At 47.1% G+C, this 26,331-nt stretch overlaps 1 protein-coding gene across 2 annotated transcripts in view; it reads left to right on the top strand.

The window, feature by feature from the left end:
• SLC24A4 (solute carrier family 24 member 4) overlaps nucleotides 1-21,864 on the top strand; it is a 143,407-nt gene extending 121,543 nt beyond the window's left edge. For both annotated transcript variants that reach the window (XM_084792669.1, XM_084792668.1), the window contains exons 13-17: nucleotides 2,292-2,458; nucleotides 8,242-8,356; nucleotides 12,471-12,583; nucleotides 12,992-13,057; nucleotides 15,578-21,864. In XM_084792669.1, the coding sequence (XP_084648795.1) occupies nucleotides 2,292-2,458; nucleotides 8,242-8,356; nucleotides 12,471-12,583; nucleotides 12,992-13,057; nucleotides 15,578-15,730 (614 nt within the window). In that variant the 3' untranslated portion in view covers nucleotides 15,731-21,864. The remainder of the gene's footprint in view (nucleotides 1-2,291; nucleotides 2,459-8,241; nucleotides 8,357-12,470; nucleotides 12,584-12,991; nucleotides 13,058-15,577) is intronic.
• Nucleotides 21,865-26,331: the final 4,467 nt, after the last annotated feature.

The following is a 26,331-nucleotide window of genomic DNA, read 5'->3' as shown; positions in this document are numbered from 1 at the left end:
CTTTCTTAATAACTGAAGAATATCATGTTTGTGTGTGTGTGTGTGTGTGTGTGTGTGTGTGTCTTTTTTATTTTGTGTGTTGAGCATTTAAAGTTGGCTTAACAAACATTTGTTTTCGTCAAATGATCTATTCACAATCCTTTGCTCTTGTATGTTTACACAGGTTCATATGTGTGTGGGAAGTGTATGTGTGGGGCAAGTCCAGAGGTCAGTTTGGGGCATCATTTCTCAGGAGCCACGTACTTTGTTCCTGAGATAGGTTCTCCAGTTCTGCTAGTCGGTCCAGTCTCCTGCCGCAGGGATCCTCCACGGGTCACTCTGCACTATTTGAACTTCATCATCCCTTCAGCTTCCTCGTCTTGGGAGGAGGGTGAGGTCCTAGGTTTTAAGTGGTCCCCACTTCAACACAGGCATTTACAGTCAGAGATTTCCTTCTGAGCCAGTCTCCACCACATCCTGTGAGTTTTGACAGGTTGTCTTTTGTTTTCTGTTTTCCTCCAGTGTTTCCTAATTTCTCCTGTGATTTCTTCTCTGACCCATCAGTTACTTGGGACTGTGCTATGCGACGTCCACACATTCGCAAACCTCCCCACCTTTCCTCCCAATACTGAGTTCTAATTCCATTCCCTCTGAGGCTGGCAAGCACGCTCTGCCTGAATGTCAGTCCTCCGAAACCCACTGGGTCTTACTTGACAGCTGCACACTCGGCCTGTTCTAGAGAACTGTCTCTGTGCTCTTCAGAGGAACTTCGTACTTCATTTTTAAAACATGCAAGGGCCAATGAGGTGTCATATAAGGCGATGGCTCTTGAGATCAGGCCTGATGACCTTAGTCCAATCACCCAGAACCATGTGGTAGAAGGAAAGAACATTAGTTGTCCCACAAGTTGTCCTCTGACCTGCACGTTCCAGCACTGTGACACCACACCCCTATCCACCCACACAAAACAAATGCATACAGAAATATATATATATATGTAATAAAATGTTTTATTTTGTGTTATGTGTTGTACAGAGGTTAGAGGACAATTGTTTTATAATTTATTTATTTTTATTCTATGTACATTAGTGTTTTGCCTACATATATGTCTGTGTGAGGGTGTCGGATCCCCTGGGACTTGAGTTATGAACATTTGTGAGCTACCATATAGGTGCTGGGAATTGAACCTGGGTCCTCTGGAAGAGCAGCCAGTGCTCTTAACTGTTAAGCCATCCCTCCAACCCCTAGAGGACAGTTTAGGAGTCAATTGTATGGTAAACTAAGGCTTTTACCCACAGAGCTATCCCACCAGCCCCAACATGTGCCCTTCTGTGTACACACACTGATGCATCCCATCAGTTTTGGGGTCTTGAGCATGAGATTTTTAAATATATTTTATTAATTCATATTATATCTCAATTGTTATCCCATCCTTTGTATCCTTCCATTCCTCCCTCCCTCCCGTTTTCTCCTTACTCCCCTCCCCTATGACTGTTCCTGAGGGGAACCTCCTCCCCCTGTATATGCTCATAAGGTATCAAGTCTCTTCTTGGTAGCCTGCTATCCTTCCTCTGAGTGCCACCAGGTCTCCCCATCCAGGGGATGTGGTCAAATATGGGGCACCAGAGTTTGTGTGAAAGTCAGACCCCACCCTCCACTCAACTGTGGAGAATGTCCTGTCCATTGGCTAGATCTGGGTAAGCATGAGTTTTTGCTGTGCCTTCCAGCCTCCGCCCCCTCCTTCTATGTGCTGGGCTGCCTGCCTGGCCCTTCCCACACTCCATACCACACCATTCCCGCAACAGCCAAGACAACAAGAGCGTTCTTATGAACAGATTGAAGATGCAAAGTGCTTCAGCATCGTGCCTGCCATGCTCCCTAGGTCCATGATTGTGTTGTTGTTGTTGTTGTTGTTGTTGTTGTTGTTGTTGTTGTTGTCCTAGTTCAACCCTTATTCTCAGAGAAACAAGTAGAGTTGATGGACTCGCTCCAGAGTCCAATCCTCTCCTCCTCCTCCTCCTCCTCCTCCTCCTCCTCCTCCCAGTTCTCCCCCGCCCCCGGGCCAGTGTCATCCCTGCTCTTGCCTCACCTTCCTTACCTTGTCAACTGAAGGATTACAGTAGACTCAAGTCAATGAGCCAACAAGTTCTCCTGCTGCTTCCAAGTGACACGGTGGAGGACAATTCAGGGGCTTCTGTTGCTTGGAGTCACACCAAGCGTAACTTGAAAACAATAAACCGGGAGTGGACTAGCCACCATGTAACCAATGTCTTTCTTTTCTGCTTCTTGCTCTACCCCACACCCCCTTGCAGAGGCAAAAGGTGACAAAGCTAAGTGGGTGTTCACTTGGCCCCTCATCTTCCTCCTGTGTGTCACCATCCCCAACTGTAGCAAGCCCCGCTGGGAGAAGTTCTTCATGGTCACCTTCATCACGGCCACGCTATGGATCGCTGTGTTCTCCTACCTCATGGTGTGGCTGGTAAGTGACAGGAGCCTCTCTCTGCCCAGCATCTTCCAAGCTACAGTCCCACCTATAGGCAAGTCACTGGCCTTCCTGACTTTAGCCTCTTTATCAGAGGAAAGCGGTGTGAGCAGAGTGCTGACGTGCCTTGCTGTGTGCCCCAAGAGCAGAGGCCATGCTTTGTTCCTTCTGAGGTGGGAGCAGGCATTGAGAGGGGAGACATACAAGAGGCTGCTCTGGGGTGGGGTGGACAAAGCAATGGGACGCCAGGGCTAGGACCCTCATTTCTAGGGTCCCCAGAAGAATGTAAAGAAAGGAAATGCTATTAGTGAGAGGTAGCAAGGATACTGTCAAAAAGCTGCCCCTTTCTGTGTGCCAGGCACACAGGACAATTTTATTTAAAAAAAACCCATTTTGGCCTTACAACAGCCCTATGGGATAAATATATTTAAGCTTCCCCATTTTACAGATGGAGAAACTGAGGCATGGAGAACCCATGGGTCTATAAATAGCTAGAGCTAATGGTAGAGTCAGAATCCAGTGCAGGTTCCCAGCACGGGGCTGAGGAGCAACAGGATGAGACATGGCTACAGTACGGCTGGATTTCCATCCACTGTGTAGCTCATCTGTCAATTGTAAGCACTTAGCTAAGTTATTTCCTTTTCCTCCTAACGCAGAGGCCAGCAGCAGGCAAGGGAAACAGGCCTTGGCTGGTGAGGCAGTGGGACCAGGAGAAGTTCCCTGTGGGCACAAGGGCCCCATACCCTTTGCCCTAGATCAGTGGCTCTCAGCGTCCCTAATGCTGTGACCCTTTAATACAGTCCCTCGTGTTGTGGTGACCCCCAACGATAAAATTCTTCTCATTCCTACCTCATAAACTGTAATTTTTCTACTGGCATGATGTGTAATGTAAATGTCTGAGATGTGCAGGGTGTCTGAAATGCCACCCCCAAAAGGGTTGTGGCCCACAGGTTGAGAACTGGTGTCCTAAAGGAAGGATGGGCTGTGGGGAGGCACACAGGGCCTTGTATATGCTAGGCAAGTGCGGCATCACTGAGCCTGCTCTAGAGCCTTCTCTAGAGCCTGCTCTAGAGAACAGATCTGTGGTCTAGTCTTGTCTCTTAAGATGATTACAACTGAGCAAGTGACCCATTGACCCAACTCCTGGAGCCAAAGGGAGCCCCTCTGTGAATCTGGGGTGACTGCCACTGCCTCTCCAGCCTGTTGGCCCATTATTAGACACTCTGTTTCCCCAGCCAGCCACCATCTCATTTCCCTTCCCCGAGCCCTGTGTGTGGTGAGCCCAGCTGTTAGGATCCCGAATAGCATGTGGAATGTTTTATGTTTGGGGGGCAGGGGACTTGTTTTCCTGTGTTGGTGTGGGAAAAGGGCTTGAAATAGCTTCTACCCACACCCCTAGAAAAAGACGCCTCTCAAAGATGATAACAGCTGTTCTTAAAAGAACCGAACGTCACGTCTTATTTCCCCAAGTAGAATGAAAAGCCAGCCATCTCTACGTATTAAAGGGAGCGATGATGTTTCTTACTAAGTCATATTCCCAAAACATGACAAGCTTGAGAGAGAGAGAGAGAGAGAGAGAGAGAGAGAGAGAGAGAGAGAGAGAAGAGGAGAGGAGAGGAGAGAAGAGAAGAGAAGAGAAGAGAAGAGAAGAGAAGAGAAGAGAAGAGAAGAGAATTTTGCGACATTTGAGTAGGCATGAGAATTAGGAAGGTCAGATTAAAGAACCTGTGAAATTCTTCTCTCATTACGGAAGCTGTCAGTGCTGTTCAACGGGTTCTAGGTGGCAATGGGATGGGACACTCCCACCTTCAGCTTACAAATCCTGTTTTTGTTTAAAAGACCAGAGTCCTAGCTCAGGTTGGACTAGGGTCATGAGAGCCACTGGGCCAGTCTGACCATGGTATGGCTTTGAATGTTAATGGCCGAGGTTCAGAGGTGAAAAGCATCTTGAGGAAAAGAGTGAGCAAAGAAGTAGTGTCTCTGGGCTCACCTTGATCTCTAAGATCTGCCTGCTCTGGTGGCCCATGCTTGCTTCCCTTACGTCCTGATGGGGCCCCATGGAGAAGTGAAGCCACCAGCCCATCTCGCCCCTGACCCATCGCCTTTAAGGTTGTCACCTCCAAGACGTTAGGAGGAACTACTTGGAAATGTCGGTGTCAAGTAGAGGGACCTTCAGCCAGACTGTCCTTTCTGCAGTACACTTGGGGAAACTGAGGAACAAAGAGAAGCTCAGAACATGACTCTGCTTCTTATCCAAAGCCTGTGCATCTGGAGGCTTAGAGCACCCAGCTTTGAGTCCAGGGTAGATCAATGCCCATGTGACACCCCTGACTCTGGAGTGTGTGGCATCCCCACAAATTGTGCCTGCCCATCTTCTGTTCCTCCATCATCCTCTTCGTAGCCATATGGGTCAGTAGTTTAAAAAGGGGAGGCAGTTCTAGCAACACTCCGAGTCAGTTCAATTACTACCCTTAAGCTGTTATCATCACCTGTTCAACTCATCTGTCTCAGCTAGTGGCTTGTGGAGACACCTTTGCTCAGCAGGTGTGGACATGGTGATGATGGATCAGTTGCTTTTTTACCCCTCCCCCATGTCCCTCCTTCCAGGGCCAGGGCATGGTAGCAGTGTGCCTGTCCCCACTCAAGAGCAGGGGTACCTGGTAGTGTGTTGGACGCTCTCTCAATGTGGGCAGTCTGTTCAAACACATCTGTAGTTCTTCCCCCCAGGGCTGTTTCCGTAATACACACACTGGCTAAGCCCGGCGCTTGGGAAGCACCTTTAGTCTAGTGCTCTCGGAACCCTGAAATTTGTTCTCATTTTCTTGCCCCCAGAGAATGCAAACAAATGATTAAACTAGAAGGAAACATTGCCACCATGACCATGTGGCACTGGCCAGGTACTCACGTTACACTTCCGTGTTTCTTCTTTGCCGTTGAGCCCATGAGAGAACTAAAGCTTGAGAGAAGTTTGTCCAAAGTCATACAGCATTTGCCTGGACTGGAACCATTAACTAGTATCGCAGTTTCGTTTCTGTTGCTGTGGGGAAAAAAAAAATACCTCTACAGAAAGCAACCCAAAGGAACGTAAGACCACTAGGCACATCACCTCCACACCCAAGAACAGAGATAAAAGTAAATGCATGAGCGCTTAGTGATCAGCTCACTTTCTTCACTTTCTACAGCTCAGGACCCAAACCTAGGGAATGGTGCCGCCCATAGTGGGCTGGGTCTTCCCACATCAAAGTAAACAATCCCCCACAGACATGCCCATAAGCCAACCTCATCTAGACAATTCCTCATTGAAACTATCCTCCTGGCCTGGAGAGATGGCTCAGTGGCTAAGAGTGCCGCCTGCTCTTCCAAAGGTCCTGAGTTCAATTCCCAGCAACCACATGGTGGTTCACAACCGTCTGTAATGTGATCTGATGCCCTCTTCTGGCCTGCAGGTATACGTGCAGTACAGAACACTGTATACATAATAATAAATAAATAAATCTTAAAAAGAAAAGAAAAGAAACTATCCTCCCAGGTGGTTCTAAGGTTGTCTTGGTGTTTCTATGGCTATAGTGAAACAAACAAAAAAAAAAATGACCAACGGAATCTGAGGAGGAAAGGCTTTATTTGACTTATACTTCCACATTATTATTCATCACTGAAGGAAGTCAGGGTGAGATTTCAAGTGAGGCAGGAATCTGGAGGCAGGAGCTGATGCAGAGGCCATGGAAGGATGCTGCTTACTGGCTTGTTCCTTATGGCTTGCACAGCCTGCTTTCTTATAGAACCAGGACCACCACCAGCCCAGGCATAGCCTCACCCACAATGGGCTGGGCCCTCCCCTATCAATTACTACTTAAGAAAATGCCCTACAGCTGGATCTTATGGAGGCGTTTTCTCAACTGAGGTTTCATCCTTTCTGACGACTCTAGCCTGTGTCAGGGTGACAACTAAAACCAACCCTCACAACTGAGACATGGCCTGTTCTGCGGGACGCCACTGTCGATGATCTCTAAAAAAGAGATAAGCTGCAGCGAAGGGGCAAGCTAGGGTGGTCCAAATGCCTCCAGGGCTTTCTGTCTGGCTGCCCCAACTCTGCAGCTAACAGCCCCAGCCAGTTCTCAAGTGTCATCATCTGAAATGGCATTCACTGGCAGACCGTGTCACTGCGTTCAAGATCTTCTTGAGAAGCCCTTGATCCAGCAGGTCTGTATCTTGAAGTGTCTGCTAAGGAGTAAAGAGAGGACAATTAAGAGATTGACATAGAGACGCAGAGGAGAGGAAAATTAAAGCATCTGGCTGGGAGTCCACGCTCCGATGCTGAGCAGCAGGTGTCCATGGGCTTCTGTTCTTAACCTCTCTGCCTCTCACTTGACACAATAGTGCCCTCCTCCCAGGGAGCAGGAAATAAGAGAGTAGGTACAATTACGAAAGTAAGATGCCTTTGTAGAGTGCATGGTATACAATACGCCCTTGGTAGAGACCCAACAAGAAGTCATTGAGACATCCATCAATGAGGGATTAGTTAGAATGCACAGGCTGTGCAGAGAAATCTAGGGGTCAGAGTAAACTATGTTCGGATGGCAGTTGTCAGCAGAGAGGTATTTGTAGTACAGTATCACATGAAACAAACAGCTACAAAATATAGTGGTAATATGACCCCCCCCCTTTTCCTAACACACGCCCTCAAAACAAGATCAAGGACGCACAGATGTTTTCAAATGTGGTTTCCAGAGCAGCAGCTTCAGGGTACTGATCCCCAGGAATGCAAGTTGTCAGGCCTTATGTTGGAACTCTGGGGTGAGACCTGGTGGTCTGGTTCTAATGGGTCCTCCAAGGTATGGTCTATGTTCTCAAGTTTGAGAGCAACCTACAGATGTAATGTGTTAATAGTGCTTGTCAATGGCTCTTTTTTTTTTTTTAAAGGTAGTTAACTGTTCTCTTCATTTAATTTTATTAAAAAGTTGTTTTGTTTTGTTTTTTATAAAAAGGTTTAATGCTGGGCTGGAGAGAGAGCTCAGTGGATAAGAGCACTGGCTGCTCTTCCAGAGGACCTCGGTTCAATGCCCATCACCCACATGGCATCTCACAAACATCTGTAACTCCAGTTCCAGGGGATCTGATTCCCCTGGCCTCCATGGGTACTACACACACATGGTGCACAAGCACACATGCATGCAAACCTCTCAAATAATTAAATAAATAATAAAATGAAAAACAATCTTACGGAAAGTTTTAAAGCAATAAGTAAGCAGATACTACATTATGAGGGGGAGGCATGCAGAAGATTTCCTTGCTGAGAGTGGTGGCACACACCTCTAGTCCCAGCAGTGGGGAAGCAGAGACAGGAGAATCTATGAGTTCAAGGCCAGCCTGGTCTACGTTGTTTCAGGCTAGCCAAGACTACACAGTAAGACTCTGGTCTTAATTTTTATTTTCCTTAAGGGCCAAGGCTGTGCCTCCATTGGTAGAGAGTTCAACTGGCATGCATAAAGCCCTGGCTCCAGTCCCAGCACCACATAAACCAGGTGTGATGCTGCATGCGTGTAAGCCCAGCATTTAGAGGGTAGATGGAGCCGGAAGACTCCAAGTTCAAGGTTACCCTTAGCTACATAGCAAGTTCAAGGCCAGCCTGGGCCACATGGAACCTACCTCCAAAAGGAAAAAAATATTTAAGAATAAACCAAATTCCATATTTTCTCTTAATCACAACAATATCACATCACTTTAGACGCATGTGAGGTACTCTGAGTTCTCCCCATCCCTGACTCTAGCCTCTTCTGCAGGTGACTATTATTGGATACACGCTTGGGATCCCTGATGTCATCATGGGCATCACCTTCCTGGCGGCAGGCACAAGTGTTCCAGACTGCATGGCCAGCTTAATTGTGGCAAGACAAGGTATGGCTTGAGTCTCAGCCCCCAGGGCCCCCTGGCAAGCTCCTGTCTCTGCTGGCCAAGCTATGGCTCCTATGACTGGCAGATGTCAAGTCCTGCCCAGAAGGAGACTGTGGCATCCAGAATTTGTCATTCATTAGGTCCTCTTGTGGAGAGACTGCTCTTGTTGTATCACTATTCCTGGAGAGACATGGACAAATGTCTCTCTGCCTCATACAGGGCACTGATAGCAGAACAAAGAAATTATTCTATCCAGGTCTAGCTTGAGGGAACCAGAGAGTTTATGGGCATTGCTTACAGAGTGTGGATGAGGAGAGGGGAAGCAACTTACAGGAACATGGGGGAACCCCACCCCCCAAAAAACAGCGGCGTCATTGTAAAGTCCCACAACACCATGGGTGAAGATGACCTCATAGAAGCTGCATCATGGAATCCACCCACCACACTCTCCTGCACCTCAGCTGCACAGGCCCTGCTGGGGAAGGGGATGCCAGAGCCAATAGACCTGTGCAACCAGGAGACAGGAGAGGGTGGTGGGTAGAACACCAGGTAAAGGTCTGATGCTCCTCACTCCTCTCCTGCTTGGGAAGTCAACCCCATTACCTTACCATAGGCCCAGCTGCTGCTGTCTTGTTCTCCTCAGTTCTTTGTCAAGACTACAGGCCAAGGTTATCTATGCTCCAGGATGGATATGGAATGGCCTTGGTATGCCCAGAAGAAAAAGCCACACTATAGTAAAGACTAAGGTGGACTCTCCTGGATCTTTCAGTGTGCTTTTTCATGTGGTTGTTTTGAAAGAGACATGTCCTGGGGTTACAGTCTGAGATGGGACAGAGTCTCAGCCTAGAAGTCGTTCAGCAAATGAGCTGATTATATGTGTCAGTTACTCTTGTGCTGCTGTGGCCCAAACCACTGGACAAAAAGAGTCCAAGGGAAGAAAGCGTATCTTTGCTCCTGGTTTCCAGAGAGCTTGGCCTATCATGGGCAGGGCTGCAGGGTTCAGCGTGGCCCTAGGCGTGGGTGGTAACGAGTCTTCATGTTCATATAGAGGAGGACCAGGAGCCAAGGGCTATAAATTGTGACCTCCTTTCACAAGTTAGACTCCACTTCTAATGGCTCCACTGTGTCCCCAGATGGTGCCACCATCTGAGGAACAAGTGTTCAGAATGTGAGCCTGTTGGAAATGTTTTGGGTTCCATGTCTGCCTCAGGCAGGCATCGTGGGAATCCTGGGTACTGGCTCTCTCTGTTTTCCCGAATTCTAGATGTGAAGTGTTTCTCTTTGTTTCTTTGGGGCTTATAAAGTCTCCCACGTTGAACAAGGTGGAGAGTGACTCACAGTCCTTGACGGCAAAACCAAAACCTGATTTTGCCTGGCCTTTCATTTTCTCTACCGAGGAGACAGCATCCCCAAGTAGACGAGAGCAGGTCTTCCTGGTGGCCAAGAGTTGGAAAGTCCATGGGAGGGAAAGGCCAAAGAGCAAGAATAACTTCAGGAGACAGGACAAGAGGGCAGTGCCAGGGAGAAAGACTGGCTCTGTAAAGAAAGGCACGTCCTCGCAAGAGATGCAAAGGCTAAGAGGATGGTGTAAAGAGAAATCAGTGTGAGAGCGTGTTGGGTGGTAGGTAGCCAGGCGCCTGATGGCGAGAATTAGAGGCCATTGGAAGCAGCATCCGAGGGGAATGGAATTTAATTGGGCGACCTTTGACATTAGTTTGTTTGCTTCCTAGGGCAGCTCAACACTGTTGAACTTGCCTTACTGGAAGTCTGAAACCTGGCATCTGCTGCCTGTGGGGCCCACTCACTCCCCACGTTGGGGAAGGGCCTGTTGGCTCCTGGTGTGGCTGCAGCTCTTTTGGCTTCCTTGGCCTGTAGCTGTGCCCTCCTTCCAGGCTCTGCGCCCCGCCAGGCTCCGTTTCTGCTGTTACAGGCCGTGTGTCACTCTGTCTCTGCAGCCGCTCCTCCTTCTTACGAGAACAGCTGCCTCTCCATTAGAGCTCACTCACTTCAGTATAACTTTATTTATTGGCATATATAAAAATCCTAAATTTGTTCCCAGTCGGGGGGCTGAGCGGACATGATTTAGATAGAGGCAGAGTGGGGACAGCTCCTTGTACAACTACGGTGAGTGAAAAGAAAGCTGAGGACCATGGGGGAGGAGGGCACTTGCTGACATTCAGTCACATGAGCCTGGGGAAAGTCAGCGTCATATACTTCACAGCCACACAGCTCACAAAGTCACCCCTAGGTGGGCACCAGGGAGAGACAAGACAAAAGGAGGTTTGGCTTAATACTGACTAGTAGGAAGTACTGTAGTGCTTGCTTCAGGGTCTGGGTGGTCCCAATGAATCGATGAAGGGTCTGCTTTAGGAACAAGGGACAAGAATAAGTCTATACTAGGACACTGTCTCCCAGCAGCTACAGTGGAAGAAGTGTGTGTGAGGCCCAAGGCTTGGGGCACAAAGCTGTCATAAGGTAACAGTAATGTGATCGACAGAGCCCAGGCGACATGGTCAGGGTTAGAAGCTTCTCTATGACAGGGTTCAGAGGCCTATTTAGAGTCAACTGTGTGAAGCAAGAGATCACGTGGGTGTTCTGACAGCAGCTTCTGCACTAGGCCTCCTTGAAGGCTCTCTACAGGTCAAAGGGTGGCCTGGCAGGGATTGACTGGGGCACTCACAATATAACCAGACCCTCAGGCCCTGCACAGCCATGCTCAGTCAGGACCTGCTCGTTGCAAAAGCCCCCAGGTGACTTTTGCCCCCATTAAGGAGTGAGTCACACTACTCCTAAGTCTCCTCAAAGAGTTACCTCTCTTCCCAGCCACCTGTGCGGCACAGAGAGTTGCCCTGGGATGCCACTCAACCCCTCCTCTCCAAATGCCAACATCTTGAGCCTATCCTCACCAGTTACAAGTAGCTGGTCCCAAACAGTCACTGCTCAATAGTTCATGGTACTTGAGGCACCTAGCCCGATAGACCAAGGTCATGGAGAGCCAGAGCTCAGAGCCCTAAGCTGCCAAGCTCCTAAAGTTTTCCACAGCAGGGAAGAAGAGGCATGTGCTGAGGGTCATCAGAGGACAGCAGTGAGAAGGAAGGAGGAGTACCCCAGCACACTGCAGGGTAACAAGGAGGCTCTGGATGCTGGCTGGACTTGCTGATGAATGTCACAGCTACCAAAGTGATGTTATGTTTTTAGACATTCGTGTTGCAGCTTTGTTCCTTCTGCCCACATTTGTGGGCGCCAGATTACAGCATCAGGGTTCAGCCAACGTGAGTCCTTTCTTTAAAGTTGTTACGACTCCTCAAAATCTTGAACAGTGGGACAGGAAGGGGAAACAATGGCCTCTGGTTGGAAAGAGCCTCCAGGAGATAAGATCTGATGCTCTGTGGTCCCAGACGACGTCATGGATGCCACTGTCTAGGCATGAATATGACATCATGGCCTGATAGAAAGGACACTGGACCAGCTTCCTGAGGCTGAGCCTCTGAGTGGTAGTCCCACCCGAAGCCAGCTAACTGGCAGCTGACAAACCTGACAGGAGAATATTGGAGGAGTTTGTGTTCTTTTGCTAGAGGAGGTGTGTGTGTGTGTGTGTGTGTGTGTGTGTGTGTGTGTGTGTGTGTGTGTGTGTGTATACTTAAACAGTATTTATGTCTTACATTTCTGAAGGCTGGAGAACAAAGGTCAGGACGTAGGGCAGGGCTGGGGCCTTTGGCAGCTATGAAGGGGAATCCTTTTCCTCTCCCAACTCCACTTGGCCACCTTTGACCTTGCACCTTTGACCTCTATTTCTCCTTTTCCTAGGACACCAGTCAGGCTGGCTGGACCAGGGCTCAGCCTAATGCCTTTGTCATAACCCATTGTCTCCAAATACGGCTACATCTGAAGTGCTTGTGTGGGGGGTTGGGACTTCCACAAACAGAGTCAAGCCACAAAATGGCCCTTTAGGTCCCATGAGAAGAAGGGATCTTAGATTTCACAGAAAATTTTACAAACGTAGAGTCCACAAAGGACTCTCTGTCCCTTGAACGGCCCTGATAGAGGAGTTCAGAAAGGGAGTGGGGATTCCCTGAGACCAACTCCTGATGCAAGGAATGTGTTGCTTATCCCCTAGGACTTGGCGACATGGCGGTCTCTAACACCATCGGGAGCAACGTGTTTGACATCCTGGTGGGGCTCGGCATCCCGTGGGGCCTGCAGACCATGGTTATTAATTATGGATCCACAGTAAGTCCTACAACTTTCTAGAGAACGGCACAGGTATGCCTCAGAGGGAAGGGTAATACCCACCCAGTTCCAGCCTGGGGTTTGGGGACATGTGCCACCCTTTGTCCTTAGCACTGGGCTTTCAGAACAGTTGTGTCTACGGGAGAGGGCCCATGCTTGCTACATGCTCCTTGGTGTCTCTTCCTCTTGCCTAAGCCCACTAGCACCTATCCCCTTCCTGGGCCACTTCCTGATGAGCCAAGTGCAGACTTCCCCTTGGTCATGAGATCCTGGCTATTCCTGCATGCTTTTCGGTGGGAGCCCTGTGTTTCCCAAAGGAGAGAAGGAATACTCTGAAGAAGGCAGGACTTTTGGAATAGACTGGCCAAGCAACTCAGAGACTTGTGGCCTGTGTGCTTCACTTTCCAGGTGAAGATCAACAGCCGGGGTCTGGTCTATTCCGTGGTGCTGCTGCTGGGCTCCGTTGCTCTCACTGTGAGTTTTTACCATTTCCTTCTTTCTTTTTCTTTCATTTTTTTTTACATTTTTATTATGTTTCTTTTTAACATATACATTTATATTATTACATATGAATAAAATAAACTACATACAGCAGGAAGAACAATCAGGAGTTACATAAATGTTACATTCATAGTGATTTGACTATTTGTATTTGTCAAACTCGAAGAAAGCGTCTTTCCTATTCTGTGGGGTCTAAATTTCTGAATGAAAATCAGTATCTATCATATGTCATCTCTATTAACTTAAAACATCTATCTTGATCTAAAAACATTTTGACCCCTAGCCAACTAAGCTTAATTGTAAGATCAAACTATCTGGTCTTCAACCTCATCAGAGACTTGAGAAGGAATAAAACTTAAATACCTGAGTGAATTGAAAGTGCAGGTTAGCAGCTTCCACAATGAAAAAAATAACTGAGACAGTTTACTGCCTGAAACAACACTCTCTATAACGTTGGGGCATCATCTTCAGCCTTCTAGCCCGATATCTCTGACAGACATATTTGCGAGGCAGAAGGTATTGAGGACTCACCTACCCTGGAGCTTTTACCATTTCAAACTGGGAACACAGTGCACACTTCATTTCACTCTGTCGGCACTTCTTTTAAAAAAAAACTATTTTAATTAAATGTGATTTCTTTTATCCCTTTCTCCCTTTCCCCCAATTTTTTCCAACACCCCAACACCGGGTAGGAGAGAAAGAAGGATTGTGGGGAGGGAGGCAGAGTTCTCTTTAGCTACTTCCTGCTGGTCAGGGCCATTGGCTTCTTTGAGGGAAGTCCAATCTTTGTTTCAGGATATCTTCAGTTTCTTTTTGTCAAACTGTCTCAACAGGAACCAGGAGCAAGAGGGGGGGGAGCGCCAGCAGCCTTCTTTCTCAGAGCCCCCTGCCCCCCTCTCTGTCTCTGTCTGTCTCTCTGTCTGTGTCTCTTCTCTCTTCTCTCTTCTCTCTTCTCTCTCTCTCTCTCTCTCTCTCTCTCTCTCTCTCTCTCTCTCTCTCTCTCTCTCTCTCTCTCTTTCTCTCTCTCCCTGTCTCTCAGAGTCCTCAGAATTAAACCATCTGCAGCTGGCAAAAAGCCCCTGTCAGAGCCCATACAAGGCAAATAATTTGCTGCTATGGGCAGCCTGAATCAGCCCCATATCCCACACCTGGGACTAAAACAAAAACATGTTTACATAATGTAACTGAATTTTTTAAGACACCAACACTTCCACTACATCATTAAGTTCAGCCTGGCTGTGCACACCTCCCCGTTACTGCCCTCCATTGTGAGGAACAAAGCGGAGGATGTGTATATATTTGAAGATACCCCAAACTTTTTTTTCTGGCCAAGATCAACTGCAACCATCATGGTACTTCATTCTGAGCAAATAAGATGTCACCAGGGGACCTGGGAGGTGAGCTTAAGGCCTAATCAAGGACCTGAGTTTTAGTCCCAGAACCCATGTAATTAAAAAAAGAGGTCACCATGATACACACTTACAATTCCAGTGTAGGGAAAGCTGAGAAAGGCACACCCTTCAGGGCTGGCCATCTAACTGAGCCGAATTAGAATGTTCCAGGTTCAGTGAGAGACTCTATCTCAAAAAGAAGGGGATTGACATTTGAGGAATGACAGCCATGATTTTCCTCTGGCCTCTACATATACCCACATACATGCGCACACACACATGTGCACACACACAGATGTCACTAGGCTTGTCATGTAACATGATTACATTCATCTTTCTGACTGGTAGAGTGAGAGAGAAATTCTCCTCACCCGCTGTGCTGACAAATGGGGATATGACAGTCCTTGGGGCAACATGTAATGACACTGAGGTCCTCCCTGCTCTTGTGCTTAGACCTATGCTGTGCATTTTATATCTACGGTATGTCATTCAAGCTTCGTCACCCCTGATGAGGAAGGCACCATTATTCCCATTTCATTGAAGAAATCAAGCATTAAGCAAAACGGTGGTCTGAAGCCAGGTTGCTCTGTCTTTACAATGCTCTGTGCTCTATGGAGGCAGCTGTGCTCCAGCCCAAGGAAGCTTTGATTCTGGGATAAGAGCCAGGGTAGTTGGCAGGGCCAGGGGGAGCTTGCTGCCCCAACATATGCACAAAAAAAGGGGGAGGCCCGAAGCAGAAGTTTGCCCAGAATGGCTCAAATGAGCCTGGGAAATCTGCTGAAGAGAAATTATTCTGATGCCAAGTTCTGAGGCAAAGGGGAAGATCTGGTTTCCCAGGAGGAGGGCCATGGTGAGGACATGTCGCACCCTAAGGAAGTGGCCTGTCTCCTTGGGGAGGGACAGGGCATGAGAGTTGGCTACTGTGGATTCAACTGTGTCATGAGACAAGTCTCAGAGCCTAGTCTCAATTGGACCAGAATCTTGTGTACGTTTTGTAGTAAGTTCTGGGGTCCACAGTGTTATTGCTCGGTTTTAAATTTTTAAAAAAAAGTCTTTGGGTCTCTCAGCCCCAACAAGCCTAGCTCTCCCCATCTCTTTCCAGGTCCTTGGCATCCACCTCAACAAATGGCGCCTGGACCGGAAGCTGGGCATCTATGTGCTGGTCCTTTATGCCATCTTCCTGTGTTTCTCCATAATGATAGAATTTAATGTCTTCACCTTCGTCAACTTGCCCATGTGCAGAGAAGATGACTAAAGCTGAGCTGTTGCCCAGGAAACCGCTGTGGCCACCGTGATGCTGGCATCCTCTCTCTCTCTCTCTCCTTTTCCACACAGGTCTCTCCTGCCTTGGCAGCCGCTGTCAATTCTTTCATGAGCTGGAAGGAAGGGCCACCACGGGCCAGGCTGCTAGGCATCTGTCCCCGCAGGGCAGGGCCCAGCCATTATTTGAGCAGTTCCACAGACTCTTGGCTGCCAGCTGCACGGTTGCATCTGTCTCTTCTCTCTTGCACACTTTAGCCAAAAGGACTTCTGCGTGCTGTTTGTGTTTCTGTTACATGGGCAGCCTCAAAAGTGAGTCAGTCAGTGACCATGAGGTGTCCTAGATGAGTGAAAAATAGGACTGTGGTTGGCAAGTGTCACCTCTGGGCCTGGAGAAGGCAGATTGTGTTACCATGGGCATCTGAGTCTGCTGGGAACACTGGAAACTTGGAAGAGACAAGGCATCCACCTGCAGGAGGCTTGAGACCACTACTGCAGTTATAGGAAAAATAGCGAGAGTGGAAACATAACTTCCCAGTAGAAGAGAGAAAAGCAAGCAAATACTGTTATCCTTTTTTTTTTAATTGACACATTCAGAAAATGAGCAATGAAATATTAAAAATAAAATGTCACATATAGATCATCAACTTGAAGAATATCATTCCACACAAAAGGATCATTGACGGGGACCAAAAAGGTTACCCTTGGAGAAAAATGAATCCTCTGTGTGTCATCCCACGCTGGCTCCACGACAATTTGGTTTGGAATAGAGAAAAAGGTGGAAGACCACACAGAAACAGGTGCTAACTTGGAGACACAGTTGGGAATGTAGTCAAGGCTACACATTTCATCCCTTAGGATGCCATGCGCTGTCCCATCAGGTTTGTAACTTCTCTGGTAATGCTCTGCTTTCAAAACCACCCCGCTGAAAGACACAGTTGTTCATTTGCCCAACCAATTGCAGAAGCGACGGTTAATGGCAAGAAGAAAGTGTCCACAGATGGCCCTCTCTGGTTAGCTGAAGCCAAGTGGAAAAACGTAGAGTTTTTAGAGCTAAGTTTATTCAACCTCAGAGTCTTCTACAGCAAGCAAAGGCCAGGGATGGGAGATGGACCCAAACACAGGAAAACATGAAACATCTTTGTAGCCCTGAAATCTCTGTGTAACGGATTTACGGCTATAAACCATTCCTGGGTTCTAATGAGAACGCACAAATTAGTTTTATATAGTGAGGTTTTTATTTTTTTAATATTTCTATTGCAAAAGTCTATCAGATCTGATGCACTTTGAATTCTGAGATATTTTGCACAGTAGAAGGCACAGGGAAGACCCCAGGTAATGAGAGAAGGGTGTTTAGTGAGTTTTAACCTTGGTGGCTACTGTAAATCCACGGTGGGATCTGTAGCGATGCTCTCTGAATTTCAAGGGACAAAGTGTTCAAGCTTGTGGTCCCTAAATTCCCTTAAGCAAAACTATGATGAGACCTCGATCCCATTACCAGCCTTCTATTTGGGGTTCACATCAGTATTAGTAGCTTGACTGAGTCAAGACTTTACTTTTTGTCTATCTGGATAGGCTCAGTGGTCTGCGGAGTGAGGTAGTGTAATTTCCCTTAAAAAGAATAGCTTCGCCTGAGGGAAGGAGCCTGAATATAAATCCATCTGCAAGAGGCTTCAGAACTGATCTATACCCTAGTAGCTCATACACCACACACACACACACACACACACACACACATACACACACACACACACACACACACACACACCTCTTTTGCAGGCGCATGCTAGCTCTGAGTGCTTCTGTCTTCCCTTTGAGCCTCCTAACTTCTCTGTAGTGTAAGTACGGGTTCTTTTCATTCCATCAGCAATTGATATGAAGTGGCTCTAGTTACGCTTCAGGATGTAGCGGAGCTGAGGCCAAAAGTACCCATCCCCCACTCCTGCTTTGGCTAGTGCACTGTATTGCCCAGGCTGGCACTGTGACTTGACTGTGACTTTGCCTTCAGTTGGAGGTGTGAATCTTATTTCTTGGGTCAGAACTTCATGGAATATTTAACTTACCCAGACATTTTTCAAATCATAGTCTTAATGCCCTTCCTTGCTGAATGCTCCTATTTTTTTCCTGAAAAAGACCAAACACTATCTTTTAGATGTTGTTAAGTCACAAGCCCAGCCTTTGAGGAGCCTCACTGTGTTTTGAGTCTGAGCCTTTGCCTAGCTTTCAGAAACCATCCCTGTTGCCTTCCCCCACTCTCAGAATCTGCTGGAAGTTATAAAGTGTCTCACAACTGTATTAGAAACTGAAAATTATGTTTTTGGTATGTTGTAGGGCATGCCTCTTCCTAGTTTTCTTTGGACTTTGGTATGCCAATGACCCTTAAAGGCTTTGGGCATCTCTCATATCTAGGAAACTACAGGTTGAAAGTGAAAAGTTCTCTGTTTTTAACTAAATATTTTTCCTCATGAGTTTAAAGATTTGTTTGGTAGTATAGGCCTTCGTCGTTAAAAACATGCTTCCATTAGTGTAGAGAATTGCTGTCTTTGTGTTATCCCCAAAGCTAAATTAGCATGGTATAATTACTTCTTCTACAAAAAAAAGAAAGAAGAAAAAACAAATAATACACTTAGCTTTTCTCTTCAGAGGCAGAAAAACAAGAACAAATGCTGCATTAAAATGGAAGATGGCTGCCTCTCTCCTGGTTCCTCTGCTCTCTGAATCCTTTATAGGTCTGAGGTGGGGCAGCCTGTGGACAGAGATGAGGGAAACTAAGAGGGGCTTGGACCATTCCTCCTGGGAAAAGCACAGCACTGGACACTTCTCTCTGTGGCATCTCCGCTCCCCTGGGTGTGAAATGGGCATGTCCCATATCACATCAGTGGCCTCCTAGTCCACCTTGCCTTGTTTTCCCTGGAAGTCAGCAGTGAGTAACAAACACCTTTCAAGGCACCAAGCCACTGATGCCCACCTGCACACTGCCCCACCCCTGCCTGGGCCCCTGGGGGAAGGTGTGGCCTTCTCTTCCCAACCTGCCTTTCCCTCCATTGTAAGTTACCTTTGTGAGTGGCTGGGTAATATGGCTACACTCTTGGTAGATGCTTAAGGGACAAAGTACATGCTGGTTAGGTTTAAAATTGCCAGTAGAATCCATCCATCAGCCAGGCTTTAAGTACATGCCAGAGGTGTTCTGATGTCTCCCAACACGATCTCCACAGGAGTCAAGGGAGCAGGTAGGTGTATTCAGGGTACCTGGGGATGGCTCCAATGCCACACTGTGTCCATAGAAACTACTAGAAGGTTTTGAAAATGTCCTCTGGTTAACTCTTGAGTGAAAATAAGTCCTGATTCCTACCAGTTGACTACCTAAGGCCCTGCCTTCCTGAGTCCAGGTCCCTCTTCTCCCTGTACAAACTCCCTAAAAGGACACCTGCCTTCTCCAGGGGTGAACACTTTTCTCCTTCTCTGACCTCTGCAGCTCGTCACATCCCATGAGCCCATCACAGGTTAAACCCCCACAAGGCTTCCTCGAACTCTAGAGAGTGGGCTTTTCCTGTTTTCTGGGCAACTCTTCCCACTGGCGGTTATGTAGGCACAGGAGAGAGATTTCCATGCGCTTTACCCACAGGGCAGACAAGAGGGGCCTCTGGGAATCACAGCTAGCTTTCTTCCAGCCTTTCTTGGAAAGGCATGTTCCCAGGGTGTAACCAGCAGGGGTGTCCAATGTCTGGCTTTTCTGAGCCACATCATCTACAGAGTTCACACACATGAATCATGCAATCATGTTACCAAATATATATACATATATATTAATATGTATTACACACAGATATATATATATACACATGTGTGTATATATATTCTTTATCCCCCCTCAAAAAAAAATCATAATGTTTTAAGTAAGTTTACAATTTGGTGTGGCCCATGGGCTGTGTGTTGGACACTCCTGGTAGTTACTTTTTGATAGGAAGCAGCCTGAACTTGGTAGGTGCTAGCTTTGTGATTTGCTTCATGTCTGCCTTGGGACAATGGACCTTCATCACCGTGCCACCCAATACAAGCAAATGCGTGTCTTCATGCAGCTGGGGAAAGGGGCACTTTTCTCCACGTCTGCCACGCAGGAGGGGCTGTCGTTTTAGGAAAGCCGGCTGAACGGTCTGGTAGCTTTGGTTATCCTACAGCGGGGTTAAACATTATAGCTTTTCTGTCATCTATGCCTTCCAGTTTCCGTGTACCTCTGCTGACTCCTCAAATACGTACGTACACACACACACACACACACACACACACACACACACACACACACACACACACACACACGGACGCACGCACAGACGCACGCACGCGCACTCCTAGGGAGTCAGGGCTTGGCTTTGACGCATCGCATCATTCACCTTGTGTTTCTAATCTACCCTACAGTTTCCTGTCCAGTTGACCAAGCTGATTAACTTCCTCCCGCTCCCTCAGCAAGGGCTAAAGTCAAGCCTTCCCCTGTTCTGTCCTAGCGCAGTCCTGGGGGCCTGAGGGAAGCATCCAAGAGCTTAAAACTGTCTGCTGAGACAGTCAAGGCTGTGGCTGGGTGGCTTTTCTATCCGTTACATTTACAGGCCTGGGGCTTGGCCTGCTTCTTGTTAAAAGCCCCAGGAGAGATGCCAGCCTGGCCCACATGTCTTCTCATTGTACTCCACCACTTAAGTAGTGGCTGCTGAGGCACCCTGCTGGCTGGGGCTTTCCCATTCATGAGTTCGAGAAAACCCTTAATCCTGGAGAGAACATGGGCTTTTCAAACTACTCCACCCTTAGAAACCAAGTCCATTTGTCGTTGCTGTTAGCTATTAATAGAAGTGACCATGTGGCTTTTGGTTGCGTTGAGATCAGCTTTTGTGTAGTAAGGAAGGGTCCAAGACAGCACTTGCCCCTCATTACTCTAGAATTCCCAATAGGGAAGTTTGGGTGTCCTCTTCCAGAGGGAGGCCTTTCCTCCGCAACATGCCTGGGACTGAGACAAGGTCACTCTCTCCCATAAGTAAAGTGCTCCGTGAGTGGGTTGTGGCTGCGGCGTGTCCGCTGGCTACCCCTCTGAGCTGCGGACCCTGTGACTATTCTCTGGCTTCTTGCACCTGACCTGCACCAGGTTCGTTTTGGGGACCTGGCAGATAAAGCCAAAGACTGAGCCACTGTGGCTGACTGTTTGGGGATCCCCAGGCTGCGGAGGGTTGGCTGCTAGTCTGTGCGGCTGGATGTGTCATTCAGAGCACTCATTCCTGGCAGGCTGCCCTCCCCTGTGTCTCCAAAGTCCCTTCCTGATGTCTGACACAAAGGCAGCTTTGATTACACAGAGGCCGCAGAAGGCTGCCGGCCAGCTGTGCCAGATCTAGGGACAAGATGGGACTGCCAAGGCAAGCTGGGCGTGAGGAGACCAGGAACATCCCAGACGCCAAGGCCAGGCTGGGCACAGTTTCCTCAGGGGATTTGGACCTTTACTCAACACAGCCTTGATTTATCAAGTTGCAGGCAGCTGGAAACAGAGGAGTCTTGAATTTTGAAAGAGCCTCCTTAAAAGCACTCCAAACCAAGAACTTCTGAGGCCATCCGTACACTACTGAGTGCCTGCAAGACATCTGTAGCATGCTGGGCTGAGAGCCGCCATCTTTGTTCATTCTCTCTAACAGGCAGAGCAGGAGCAAGGGGTTGGAAAGCTGTAAATAATAAATATATTTATGCCGCTATTTATTTTTTCAATAACTGTGACCTCCTGCACTGTGAATGCTCTGTGATATGAGATTCTTAGTTTAATAAAACTGTCATTAAATTTGAATGAATTGATATTATTGGTTCCTAAACACTGGCATGAGTTAGCTTTTATTGTGAAGAAAAAACACCCTAGAGTAATATATGAAACTAAACCTTTATAAGAAACCTAGCAGTCAGTATTGTGATGCAATATATCAAAACCATGTACACCGTCAGTACAATAACCAAGCACAAATTATCCTTCCTGCTAGATCTTTCATCCACATTTTCCTAGACACACATGTGTATTTTTTTTTTGAAAGAATTACACTGGAATAACAGCCATTGGAAACCATTTCTATTTGCATATTGAGAAAAAAATAAACTTAAAAAAAAGGATGAGAAGTTGGAGCTTTTAATTACAATGGTTGGAAATGAATAAAACAAATTTGGACTTGTGGTTACGGGTAGCCTGGCTGGGATGAGTCTGGGTGGCCCCACCCTCTCCTAGAGACAGCTGCCGTCTCACTGTGTCCCCCACCACCACCACACACTTTAAAGGGTTTCAGCTTAGTTGTTAGTATCTTGAAATGTGTGTGTGTGTGTGTGTGTGTGTGTGTGTGTGTGTGTGTGTGTTGCACATGTGCGTGGACACAGGTATGCATGTGTGCATTTGGAAACCTGAAATCGACATCAGGAGTTGTCTTTTACTGCTCCTTACCTTATTATTTTTTTTTAAGTACTATCTCTCACTGAAAAAGCCATATATCATATCACAACAGCACTTAAAAAAAATCTTGTATTGTATTTATTTACTGGGAGAAGGGATACATTACATACCGCAACGCCCATGTGGAGGTGAGAAGACAGCTTGTGGAAGTCAATTCTTTCCTTCCACCATGTGGGCCCCAAGGATTGAACCCAAGTTGCCATCTTGGCAGCAAGTACTTTGACACGCCGAACCATCGCACTGGCCCCAGACAGGCACTTACACATATGTGTTTATCGTTGCACTATTCACAATGGCAAGGAAATGGAATCAGCCGAGATGTTCATCAAAGAATGAATGGAGAAAGAAAACGCGGCATGTATAAGGTGGAATTTCAGCTACAAAAATAGGGACTGTAAAGTATTAAGTGAAATTACTAAGATTCAAAATGGCAAACACTGTTTTCTCTCTCATATGTCTTAGCTTCTCATTTTTTTTAATTTATTGCTTTTTTTTTTTTTTGGAAACAGAGTCTCTGTGACTCTGCCTGTCCTGGAACTCCCTAGGTAGACCAGGCTGGCCTTGAACTCAAAGACATCTGCCTCTTCTTCCCAAGTACTAGGATTAAAGACAGGTGCCACCACGGCTTCATATACACATATATACATGCATATATATTATATGGTTTTTGTGGGGTGAGTGTGTAGGGCCCTGGAAACTAGAAAGGGGCCCCTGAGAGGAGAAAAGGGAGTTGAGGTAGGGGAGGATAGTAGAGCACATGTGGCAAGGGCACTCCTGGGGGTGAGAGTGAAAAGTGGGGGAGAGGAAAGGAGTAGGCTGAGGGAGGGATCAACCTACACAAAGCATACATGAAAATGCCATAATGAAACCTGCTACTCTGTGTGCTAACTAAGTAAACATGGGCTGAAGAGACTCAGCAGTTGCTGCTCGTGTAGAGGACCTGGGTTTCGCTCCCAGCACCCACATGGAAGTTAACACTCATGTGTAACTCCAGTTTGTAGGTTCTGATGCCCATTTCTGACCTCTGAGGTCACCAGGCATGCACGTGTTACACAGACATACATGCAAGCGGAAACATTCATACACATAATAAAAAAAATAATAACCGAAAACAATTTTTTAAAACACAAAAGAAGAAAGTGAATGAAAAGAAAGCAGCATTTGTCATGGCTCTGCCACTTGGCGTGCAGGTAGCCACCTCCTACAGACTTCTACAAGCTGCCAGGGGTGGGCACCTTGATACCCACCTTTCAGAAGAAGAGGGAATTTAAGGAATTTGCCCAAGGCCACGCTGTGGGGGAAGAAAAGGATGGAGCCGAAGCTGGAGCCCTGTCATCTGAAGCAGACAGAGCTGCTGACCACCAGCACCCAGGCACCCTTAGCAGAGCCCCAGGACAGTAAGTCCTCATGTGAGGATGCTCTTACCTGAGGACCCAGGGGCCTCAACTGAGATAACAGCAGAAACCCAGTTGGAACCGTGGCCTGATGACTACCAGGTGAGATCGGAAGATGTACCTTCATCCTGCCCAGCCTGTTGTCAGTCACAATACACAGGAGCATCCCTTGTTCTTGAGGAAGATGGCCTGAGGCAACTAGAGAAAGTAGATATTCTCCCAAGAGAGCAGTGAGGGGGACACTAATCAATTCCAAAGAGTGATAAAGAAGCTATCACCACCTCCCCCAGGCTGTTGGAGAACAGGCAACACTCTAAGACACAAGGCTCCCTGTCCTGGCCTCTGGGAGGAAAGTCCTGTGAGACCTAGTAATTCCAGAAGTTTGCACCATGAGCACCCAGGCCATTGCAAGCTGTACCTCACTTTTCTCTCATTACTAGCTAAAGATGGAGATAAGGTCCTTTTTCTAGGTTTTTCCATACACGAGCTCATCCCCCAAAAATGCCCTTCCATTATTTTCTCCACCTGAAATCCTACTCCAGGCGCACCTGCCTGTGATCTCAGGGATGACAGAGAGGCTGAGGTAGAGGGATTATCCGTTCCAGGTCAGTGAGGGGGGTAGGGAATAGGGAGACCCTGCCTCAACAAGAAAAATACACAGAAAGCCTACTCTAGGAACCCCCCAACCGTGACTGAAACAGGGTGAGAGTTTCCTTCTTGTTCACGTAGATAAGGAAGTTCATTGTACTTCCTGATTCCAGTGCCCAGCATCCTTCTAGGCTGCCTTGTCTCCCTCACAGTCCAAAATGGCTGCCTGACTTCATCTTGGCCACAACGTCATGAGCAACCATGAGTCAGAACCAACCAGTTAAGCTGCTCTCAACTTTTTGGCTCAGCAAAGGTCTGGTGGCTGATGCCTCATATCCTAGCACTTGGATGCATGGGAGAACAAGACCGCAAGCTCAGGCCAAATTGGGCTCCATAGCAACACCCTGTCTCAAAAAAAAAAAAAAAAAAAAAAAAGACACTGATTGACCCTGATCAATAGAAAATGCATCTAATGGAGGTGGGGAGGGTGTTATTTAAAGGTGTTGTGTTTGGAGGTAATTTCTTAGCCCTTAGTAGTAACCAATACTATATATACAATATTTCCACCTTGTATTCATGAGCCCCTAACCCAAGAATACATGGATGAATGAGAAAGAGTTACAGATTGCCTACCCAAATTCAGAGGGAGGGAAAAGGAACCCTCTTGTCTTTGTGTCAGAAGTACTGCGGCAGTAGACACAGCCCAGACCTGTGGCCAGCACCCTGCAGAGCTCTCCGAATCCCTTAGGGACCACCACTCAGGTAAAGAGGGATCCTTGACTTTGACATAGAAGAGAACATTAGAAATAACCAGTATTAAGTAGAGTTTAAATTTATTTTTTCAAAAAATTGAAAAACATCCAAGGAAAGAGTGGGGCATGCTCAAGAGCACAGGTGTGATTTCCCAAATAAGTGTGGCTGTTAGATATCCCAGTAGTGACTGTGTACAGAATTTTCGAGACTTGGAATTTCATTACTTAAACAGCTTTAAGGGACAAGGAAGACTTTTTCTTTTCTTTTCTTTTCTTTTTTCTTTCTTTTTTTTTTTTTTCTTTTTTTTCTTTTTGTAAAGTTATAGGGTGGCTCCTAGGACACCACAGATGAAACTGCAGTCTGATAAGGTAAAACCAGGAGCCATTAGGGATACAGAGGAGCTTAGACTGCGCCCTTTTAGTATAAGCTGGCTAGCTGGTGAGATTCCTAGAAAGTTACGGGTTTACAGATGGGAAGGAAGAACAGCCCCAAGGACAGTTAGTTGTGTTGAAATCCTGACTCTCATATGCCAAGAGGCTTCAGTCGGACTTCAGCCAAATTCCTCTCCCTTCCCATGTTGTCATAATTTTCCATCTTTCTCTCCTGCCTCCCTGACCTCGACCCCAGGGCACACAGTAGGACTACAGAGCCAGGCTCACAGTGGGAACTCTGCTCTCCTGGGTATGAGCATGCCCTCCTCCTGGCTTGCCTTCTGGCAGATGAGGCACCTTGGAAATGCTGAGCCGCTTAATGTGTAACCGCTGGCCTCTTATCAAGAATGTAGCTCTGCTTCCCGGAGGTCACTGTTGCAAAGTCTCTTTCCATCCCCTCATTCTCAGGGCTGCCAAGGGGAAGGCCCAGGCGAGAGCCTGCTGGAGCCTGCAACCAGCAGCTGGTGTTCAGGGCTGAGTCCGGCTGGACTCCTTCTCCTTCTCTGTGATTATCATACAGTGTCAGGAGGGGCAAGAAAATAATCTTCAGAAAAAAGTGATTCTCCATGCTTAATGTTTTTAAACCACATCGTCAGCAACTTGAAAGACCATGGTGACCTGTGGCTTTGTCTTTTGATTATAAACTCTGTACAGCATTTCCACAAGTTGTTTTTGGTGATTTTTTTTTCTCAGCCTCTTGTGACTGTAACAACCTCTTTGCAACTGGTAAAATGACACAAATACTATAAATGAACATGTTTTTGATTGCTACCAAAGGAGAATCATAAAGCAGTAAGTCAGAACTTCATCCCCTGGTCACACATGAGTGACTTTGCTCTGTTATCAGATAACAGCTTTCAAAAGATCAAAGAACAACTGTTCTGGGGTTTGTTTTCTTTTTTTTGTTTTCGTTTGCTTTTTTTTTTTTTTTTTTTTTTTTTTTACTTTTTACAACATAACAGCCAAAAAT

This window comes from Acomys minous (genome assembly GCF_964271855.1).
Source record: "Acomys minous genome assembly, chromosome: 8".
In the NCBI taxonomy this organism is placed as follows: domain Eukaryota; kingdom Metazoa; phylum Chordata; class Mammalia; order Rodentia; family Muridae; genus Acomys; species Acomys minous.
This window is presented reverse-complemented; position numbering and strand designations above follow the sequence as displayed.